General features: G+C 48.8%; 1 protein-coding gene across 1 annotated transcript; it reads right to left on the bottom strand.

Annotated features, from left to right (window-relative positions):
* Positions 1-2,068: 2,068 nt before the first annotated feature.
* On the bottom strand, positions 2,069-8,854 carry NPHS2 (NPHS2 stomatin family member, podocin). Its single transcript, XM_035333702.1, has 8 exons — positions 8,558-8,854; positions 7,575-7,678; positions 6,833-6,905; positions 6,448-6,530; positions 5,154-5,357; positions 4,392-4,447; positions 3,698-3,776; positions 2,069-2,977 (listed from the first exon to the last, which is right to left on the bottom strand). The coding sequence occupies exons 1-8, from the start codon at positions 8,832-8,834 to the stop codon at positions 2,699-2,701; spliced, it is 1,155 nt and encodes a 384-aa protein (XP_035189593.1). The 5' UTR covers positions 8,835-8,854; the 3' UTR covers positions 2,069-2,698.
* Positions 8,855-9,222: the final 368 nt, after the last annotated feature.

Below are 9,222 nucleotides of genomic sequence, written 5' to 3'. Positions count from 1 at the left end.
CCCCTACAGCCTGAGCAAGCCAAACTGCCCAGCGAGGTGGTTGCCCAGTCTGTGTGGTTATAAAGCTCTGCAAGGACAGCAGCAGCTGCCTGGATTTGGCATGACTCTGCAGTTTGACCCAGTCTCAGCTCTGAAGAGCAGGCAGTGAAACTGTCAGGAATTGCATCTGTTCCAGACAGCCCCTGCCAACTCCCCCAGAGTAAATTCTATTCTGAAACCATCATATATCAGTAATACTGAAGCATATTTTAAATGATGTTTCCTTCTGCAAGGTTTTTGAATGTAATACCTCCTGAAGGTAAAACGACAAGTTTCTGCCAGCTCTGTGTACGTCAAATAGAAAAGATCCTGCTGGAACAAGGGTTCTTTGGAACTGAGGATGCTCTTAGCTTTCATTTGCCTTTTCTGCAACTTTGCAGAAAAGTTACATGTTTGAAAAATATATGCCTGACTTCTGCAGATAGGAGTGCAAATAGAGTGATGTGGGCCCTGGCACAGTACCATGTGTCTCTGACAGTCTTAATCCTCAGGCTCTGTTGTTCCTTTCAGATGTTACTTGTGATGGTCCTTGATGTGCCAAGGAACCTTGGTCTGGGTGGATCATTTTACAGGGAGTTAGAAATGTAGCCTGAGAAACATATGGAGAAAGGATTGTCTGCAGCTAACTCTGTGCAGTATCACACCATTTTGCTCTAGGTTCGAAAACAGGGCTTACCCTAGCATCAAAATTAAAAAACAGAACCAGCCTTAGAGAAGCAAAGACACAGCTCATGTTCATCTGTGGAAGGTTACAGAGCTGTTCCACTTCTCAGAGCTAGCTTTCCATGGCAGGATCACAACTGAGATCTATTACAGACAACAAGCAGCAGCTGAGGGCATCCTGAGAGAGTTACAGTGGCAGAATGAGCTGAATGGGAGGTTACCCCTGAAGCTCAGATGCTGTGTGATCACTGAGTTCAAGGATGAGGGTTTTTTCGCCTTTCTCTTGTAAGGGGGCTGGTTTGCTGAGTGTCCTTGCCATGAGAAGGCCAGCAAATACTTGTGTGGTGAGAATTATGGGAACACTGTGTGCTGAGAAGGGGACTCCAGGGAGATGAAAGGGCTGATAAAATACAGAATTAGGTGGTACCTAGTGGAAGTGGGCTTCTTGTCCCTTGCAGAAATGTTAAGCTAGTACCTGCTGGCCATCCCTGGGACACAGCTGCATTTAACAGAAATATTACAAATGGTAGGTGCCAAGTGTGTGTCTTACCAGCAGGCACAGAGAGACTGGAAAAAATGAGAAATACAAGAGTGAACAACTGGCTGGGCTACCCCTGCTAGGCATGTGTGATGAGAAACTACTGGGTGGGTGATTAAGAAAAAGGGCCACAAAGTGCCTTCTGTCTTGGTGATAACCAAGAGCATGGCATTTCTTTCAACCCCATATCCTTCAAGGGAAAGGCTTACAGTATGTGTAGGTCCCTGTCTATTTCAAGTAGCTTTTGGCAGATTTTATAAGAATTTTGAGGACTTCCTGTGTGTAGAGTTTAGCAAGATTGCTGCAGTGGGCAAAAGTATCACTTTTTTTTTTTTTTTTTTTTTTTTTTTTGAGTATTGCTGTTCTCAAGGCTCTCAGCTGGCTTTGTGCTGGATTCCCATTTCTCAGCTCAGTGGGAGTTGGCTAAATGGATCACCTCATATTTTCAGACAGTCCTACTGGAAGCAGATGCCCACAAGCTCAGATCTTGTCCTGCCTCACCACCCAGTGGAAGCAAGCAGCAGCACAGCCTGCCTTCCCTCTGCACAGCTGAAAAGTGCCAAACCATAAATGCTGTCCTTTCCTTCTTTTCCTCCTTTTTTAGTACTAGGGCTAAACACCTTGGTTGCCTGTGTGTGTGTGTATGTATATGTGCATAGGTGCTGATTGTGAAATCCTATATCCAGGAGTACGCCATGGACAGGACCCATCTCTCTGTCCCTTGTTGCAGGAGCCAGGCTGGCAGCACCTACCAAATTCTCTGCATGTTAAATCCCTTCCCGTTCCCCCTGTTGTCGGGCTCCCATCCCTGCCTGCCTGGCATACCACCCGACCGCTCCCACCTTACCAGACACAGCATATGGAGATGGGCTATAAGGAGGAACGTGCCCCTGTGCAAGCACTTCTGCCTTTGCTGTGTTACCACCCAGCTGTAGGACTTGCCTTTCATTTAAAAAAATCTGCCACTTGCAGCCAAGAATGCAGAAGGGAAATCCCAAAGAGTCTGAGTGTAAAGACAGAGCCACAGGAAACCAATGCCTCTGTAAGTCCCTCCTGTGGGGCAGCTTGTGCCTGCCCCTTTTATCCCAGTGTGGGACTTTCTGCACCTTAATTCCCTATAACTCATGAGAGACGGGTCATCAGTTTGGGCATGGGGATGATTTAAACAGGATGGCCTTAGGGTCTCAAGGTCAGGTGAAAAGGAAGAGATGACAACCCTCTTCCCTCAATCCCCTGCTCACACTGGCACCAGCCCTGCTCCTCCTGCTCCGTATTTTTCCCTTCCCAAAACAAGCAGAAGCTTCTTCCATGTACAATCTACTTTATATTACAGGTCTGGCTGCCTCCCCACCTGCCTCCAGGCCAGTACCTGCTGGTAGGCTGCCCGTAGATCAGCCTTCTTGCTCCTCTCTGAGCAGGACTGACCATGGGCTGTGGCAACCTTTTCTGGGACAACTCTTAGAGCATGGGTGAGTCCTTCTTGTCTTTCACAACTTCTGGGAGTTTTGTGGCGTCTGTGGTGAGGCTGCTCACTCCCGGAGGGCTGTGGATAGCTGGAGAGATCAGATTCATGGGGTCCAAAGGCAGAGGCAAGATGAAGGCAGCAGGTTTCTCTGCAGCAAGGGAGTGCAGGGCATGAAGGTAACGGAGCTGAGCAGCAGCAGGAGCACTCGACAGGATCTCAGCTGCTACGCGCAGGGACTCAGAAGCAGCCTTTTCCCCCTCAGCAGCAATCACCTAAATAAAGATTTTTGTGAGGGGGGAACAAAGGGGGCACGGACTGTTTATTACAGAGGGCGGTCACCACTGTAAAATTCCCAGGGTCCATGTGATTGTAACATTCCTGCTGTCTAAAGATCATGCTCTCAGGAGTTTGTAATCTCGTGTCTAACTTGTTTTTACCAAAGCTATGTGCACTACTAGGCCCACTGGTACTCAAAACTGGACATACCCATCCTGCAGAAGCATGGGAGAGGGCAGCCCACAGGCTAAGCTTGGGGGGGGGGGGGGGGGGGGGGGACAGCAACCTTACCCAGACTCTTGAGCAGCTCAGTGCAAGGGATGGAAGCCAGGCTGGGCTGAGGAAGGTGAGGGGTACATGAGAATGAGGAGTACATGAGAATGGAGACAACCTGGCTGGATCCCTAAGGGAGAAGGAAACGCTGAGGAGGAGGAGATTCCTACAAGCATTGTTGGCCAGGGATAACACCAGACTTCTTTTGTGTCTTTCTGTCCTACCCGTAGGCTAGGTACCAGATCTGGGACTCCATTGGGCATGCCCACACTCTTGTTCCAGCTCCCCTTGCTAGACAGCTCTTGAACAGCATCTGGAGATCTTGAACAGACCTTCCTCGAGCTGTACCCTAGTGTGGCCTGTTCCATGGACCTCAAACCAGGGATGGGAAAGGAAGGTGGGATGCTTTGGAAGGAGTTAAGAGGTCTTCAGGGTAGGCTTACCCGCACTTTGGCCTGCCTCTGGGCCTCTGCTTCCACGGCCAGGGACTGTCGGACTTCAGCAGGCAGCTGCACGTTGTTGCTGTGGTGGTAAGGGACAGGGATGAGCTGGGCTCTGGGGTTGCCTGGCAGCCCTGAACAGTCAGTCGGGGGCTTGGGATGTTGTCTATCAGCCTCTGCAGAGCTGCTGTTCACCAATATTCTTTGTTCCCTGGGTGCCCCTCTTTGGCTGTCTCTCTTTAGCCTCCTACCTCTGTTCCCATCCTAATTTTCCAGTTTGTTTTTTAAAGTTTCAGGCTGGAATCCCAACCAGTGCTAAGACCCCGAGGCTTTTGATCTAGAGGCTTGGTGCTTGCTGTGACTCTTTGGCTACCAGAACTGGGTGCAAATTCTGCCTGCAGCAGCGGTGAAGTGGTGATAAGATCCTAGCTATGGATCCTGCCCTGCCTGTCAGTGCACCATCTTTGCACGTGAAAGTTTTACATGAGGGGCAGAGGCTGCAAGGGGAAGGGAGAACAGAGAGGTGAGGGGCAGAGGCTGCAAGGGGAAGGGAGAACAGAGAGGTGAGGGGTGAGGCTCTCCCCACTGCAGATTGGCTGCAGGGAAAGAGCCAGAGCCAAGGAAGAAAGGTGAGCAGGGCAAGATGGGTACTTGCAAAAGGCCATGGAAGCCTCCTCCACCAGCATTTCCTACCTACATTTCTGTTCTCTCCACTTTGATGCCCCAGAGGCCTGTGACCGCATCCAAAGCCACCTGTGAAGAGGAGGATATTTCTGAGCACAGGGAAAACACCGGCCCTTGTCCAGACCCCTCAAAGGGACTTAGTGCAGGGGTGTTAATTCAATATATTTATTAGATTGTGTGTGCTGTTGCGTGAGGATCCTCAGAAATAAAATTATTTCCCTCACTTCTGATTTGTATTTGCCCTGGGGTTTTAGCAAGATTTAGCTAGTCCTTTCTGTGTTGACTGTGGAAGTGAATCAGTTCCATAGGAAACACTCAGCTCCCGACTGGTATCATCATGTCTGTGTGGCATGGCCACAGAGAACTGCTGCTGGAGATCCCATGTGTTCAGAGTTTACGGCATCTCACTGAGGCAGCAGAAGACAGTTCCCATGAACATTTCCTCTCTGGGTAAGTACTGAAGCTCGGATACTCCAAAGCACTGATGAAGGTGATCAAAAGGTTCATTCTTGCCCCTTATACCGTAATGTTTGCTACTACACACACATGCCTGTGGGACCCACTCTGTAAATTCTTCCTGTAAAATGACTGAAAATTAAAAATAATTTTTTAAAAATTCCATTTTTCTATGAAGGAGACACATTGTTATTACACCCTTCTGGAAAATAATGTCTGTGATTTAGGAGGACTGATCATGCTCCAAGCTTCCTAGTGGAGCCTGAATTCAGCCCTTTCTCTGCCCTCTTCCCCCCCCCCCCCCCCCCCGCTGAAGCACCTTTATCTCCTGGCTGATGCTCTTTCTCTCCAAGAGAAGTTCAGAGAAGGCTCGATGTGCCAGGAGGCGCTTCGTGGTGGTCTGTACCAGCAGCTGGATGGCACTGGAGATGCTGGTCAGGGTGGTGAGGAGAAGAGAGGCATTCTCCAAACGGTAGTAGCAGACGGCATCTATCTCCAGGGTAACCATGTCTTTAGTCACCACCTAAAAAGATGTTAGGGGAGATAGAGCTGGTTCTGACAACTTTAAGGTAGCAGAGAAAAGCACATGACTCTGGGAATGAGGGAGACTAGCTGGATGGTTAAATCTTTGTCGTTTCCACCTTTGCTACTTTCTGACCTTGGGGAAACTATATAACCTCCAAATCTCAGTTCCCTGCAGAGCATCACCGTGTCTGCCTCCTCAGTTTGGTTGCTGAGTTAGGGACCGTGAACAGGTGAACGTCCTACTCTGTGATTCCCTGCCCACTGCTGCCTAGTTCAGTCCTGTTCTGTGGCGTGTGCTCAGTGCTGCTCAGTACCATCACCAGGAGGATTTGCTGTACACCATGGGTGCTAGATAAAGGCAGTGGCACAGGGAACAGGTCCTAGAAGGAAAAGAGGGGCTATTAGGGCTTTAACGGGGGGGGACTGTGGCTAGGGAGGTTGCAGCTTCCAGGGTTAGCAGCGAGGATTCAGCCGTTTCTCCTTCTCAGGCTTGTACAGGAGCAGAGTAGCCTCATTGAGGAACACCCCTGTAAGGCTGTAAAGTCTGTGCTTCTGTCCCTGCTGTATGTACCCCTCAGTGTGGTGGGTTTAAAAAAAAAAGGTCCAATAGCTTTGGCCCAGACACATCCTATTGGTGTATGTTACCACTAAAGCTTGTCAAATTGGATGGGATTGAATCTCTAAATTTGTAATGCAGTGGTTTTAAAACATAAGACAAATACTATGGTGAATTTTTGGCTTTCCATTTTCTGAAGTGTTAGGGTTACTTTGAGACACTTTTTCAAACTTTTCCGTGCAGCCATGAAGGCTGGAAGCATAGCAGCAGGGAGGTAACGGGGACTTCTCATTCACTCACTGGATTCCAGGAGCTAGGGCTTTGCAAAGAAGGCCTGGCATAAGATCTGCAGTGAGATCCAAAGCACTGGCAGTGCTAAGCAGAACCTTATGGCCAATGGGTTGGTCCTTCATGACCTGGCTCCAGGATCACTATCTTCAGTCATCACTTTCTTAATATCAATGCAAAATCGGAACTGTCACAATGATAAAGAGACCCAAGAATTAACACAGAGAAGGGGTGGCAGTCATACCTGGTGGAAGGGGATCTCTAGGGTTTTGAGGCGGAGGTCCACCTTGTGATACGTGTCCAGGCAGGGAAGAAAAAAGAAAAGGCCTGTGGAGGAAAAGAAAGGTAGCAGGTGATCATCAGAACTGCAGAAATTGCCTCCCCTACTCTGGGGAGCTGGGGAAGGGTCAGCATGCAGAACTACAAAGGAACAGCAATATATGGGCTCCAACTCTGAGGCTGCTTCTGTTTGGGAAAAGCTGTTAGAAACTGCTGAACACGAGAAGAAGGACCAAAGACATACTGTCTACTGTCTGGCTGTACCTGCTTGGAGGGCACAACAAGTGAGCTTTGGTAAAGCATGATGAAGAGGAGTGACATGGCTGGGGGCAGCTCAATGAGCATCTTACCAGGCCCTCTGGCTCTGCCAGGAAGGAGACGCCCAAGGCGGAAAACGATGGCTCTCTCGTACTCCCGCACTACCTGCAGAGGGAGACAAAAGCTAGGCTGGAGGGGAAGGAGAAGGACCGGCAAAAGAAGCCTCAACGGGCTGCGTGTGGGAAGACCTGTGCTCTGGTAAAGCCCTGCAAAGGGAGGGTTTCAGCAGGCTGAGAGCTGGTGGAGTCTCCTGTCACTACGTCCCTTTACCCCAAAGGAGAGCCTGGCCCAAAACTGCTGGTTGGCTCATGCACAAGCAGCGTAGGAGCAGCCTGAGATTTGGTAAGAGCAGTCAGCCCATGTTAGAGCATCCCAGGATTTCCCAGGATGAGGCCAGCATTCTGCTTCCTTATAGGCTGGCTGAACCTGAACTCCCTGAGCTTAAATTTTCCATTTCCTGAGAAGCAGTAATAAAAATATGTCTACTTGTTGCTGTGCTATAAATCTGAGAAAACTGGAGGAAGAGGGGAAATCTGCTATTAAGTGGGAGATCAATCTCTCTAAATTTGTAATGCAAAACCTATTTACCCTGCTGCTGCAATGCAGCCATCTCTGAACTGGGTAGGCTGAAGGTTCTGTTCAAAAGTGAACAGACCTGCAGTTTGTTTAAAAACAGGAACCTAAGCCAAAGCTTTATGCCAGGATGTTCTAGTGGGGTACATCCACACCAGACACTGAATACCACATGTAAAGAGGCACTATGCCTGTTCTCACCTTCATGCAGAACCAGACAGAAATGGGGAAGGTCATTACGATGAACAGGAAAGACAAGATAGTCAGAAGCCACTCGCAGATGCCGAGACCTGGTGACTTTATACCTAGGGAGAAATCAAATCCAACACGACTGTGTTAGGAGAGGACACTTCCCAGAACACTGATGGCCTGGCAACTGCCTGTGCAGATAAATGTCAGTGTTGTCCTTTGCCTAGACCTGGCATGTGTGAACCATTTGGTGCTCTCTGGATCTGTGTTTAAAAAACAGTCCCTGTCTCAGGGGGCCAAGAGCTGCCAGGACAGACTGACAAATTTTCTCCCTGCATTACTGGCAGAAATGGAGCCATGCTTCCCCACAGTGCCTTTAGAGAGAATTTTTCAGCTTGAAGACCTGTGGCTACCAAGCAGTGTTGGAAGGCTCCGAATGGGCAACTTGCTGGCTGAGCTGGGATCCCAGAAGCGTATTTGGAAAGACAAGCTAATGACAAATAGAAGGATTGCAAATAAGAGGTAGCTTTCAACACACACAGCCTGTAAGTACCCCTTCATCAGGGGCATCCAAAAAATCCTGAAAACAATTTTAGATCCATTCCAGAGAAGAGGAGCTGCTCTCAAGGGTTATCTAGAAGGGAGTTACGAGTTTATGACCCTAAGAACTCTGCTGTAAAGCTGTGTCCACCTAAAGAAGGGCAAGCAAGAAAATTATGAGCATGAATAGAACTGGGGATTAGTGAGCTGAAGCAAAATGGATTCTGGGGATGTAACTGCTAGTTGCAAATTCATTGCTTTGCTAGACAGTGCTGATCTTCCTGTACTGACTGCAGAAGTTGGCTGTGAGGCTGGCTGGCTATCCATCCGTGCAAGGTGAGCGTGACAATACTCACTGTGCAGAAAGCAAAGTCACACTGTGGCCCACACAGTGTCAAAGTCATGCTGTGACCCACATAGTTTTCTGCCCCTTCCCTAAGCCATATAAGCCATACCTTCTTCATGACGCTCGCTGTCCAGCAACATCATTGCTTCCATTTCTTCATCAGATATCACATCATCCACGTCCACCACCGTGGATGTGTGCACCCGACCATCAGTCCCTGCGATGCTCTTTATCTCCTTTGTTTTCTCCTGTTTTACATCTCCTGTTTCTTTGTTGGCTTCTCTGCTGCTCTCCCTCTTCTCTCGTTTCTTCTGTGTAGCCAGGGGCTCTCTATTTCTCTTACGAGACTCCCTGGAAGAGCTCCGAGACCTCTTATCCATCCTCATCTGATTCTCTGTATCAAGGAGCATGCAGCTTCCTGTGGGAGTAGGTTGAATTTGTGCTTGAATTTATTGCTGCAGGCAGGAAATCCAGGCAGGGGAGGAAAGAAGGGGAGGTGTCAGATCAAGGAGGCTTGTTCCAAGTTTATCACAGGCTTGTCAGACATAATGGGCAGTGAAGTGAACAAGCTGTTTCCCAGCTGCTCTGCTCTCATCTCACACTGCTGTGGAGATGGGAAGGAAAGTTAGACCTGGACAAGGTGGACTCCAGGGGGACTTTCTGATTGTATCTTCCTGCCCTTGGAAATCAAATATGATCAAAAGCCCTCATGATTTTTAGTAGATGTTTTTTACAAAGTTGTTGAAAAGCAGGAAGGTCATTGCTAAGATAGGG

Source organism: Oxyura jamaicensis, chromosome 8, assembly GCF_011077185.1.
Source record: "Oxyura jamaicensis isolate SHBP4307 breed ruddy duck chromosome 8, BPBGC_Ojam_1.0, whole genome shotgun sequence".
NCBI classification, from domain to species: domain Eukaryota; kingdom Metazoa; phylum Chordata; class Aves; order Anseriformes; family Anatidae; genus Oxyura; species Oxyura jamaicensis.
Note: the sequence above shows the minus strand (reverse complement) of the source record. Positions and strands in the feature narration are given on the sequence as shown.

What these genes read in the sequence shown, in the direction of transcription:
- NPHS2 (XM_035333702.1), bottom strand. Translation starts at nt 8,834, where the DNA reads ATGAGGATGGATAAGAGGTCTCGGAGCTCTTCCAGGGAGTCTCGTAAG. An exon ending in TAGAGATCCCCTTCCACCAG is followed by an intron (nt 5,358 to 6,447) that starts GTATGACTGCCA and finishes ACATCTTTTTAG; the next exon opens with GTGGTGACTAAAGACATGGT. An exon ending in AGAGGCAGGCCAAAGTGCGG is followed by an intron (nt 2,978 to 3,697) that starts GTAAGCCTACCC and finishes ATCTTTATTTAG; the next exon opens with GTGATTGCTGCTGAGGGGGA.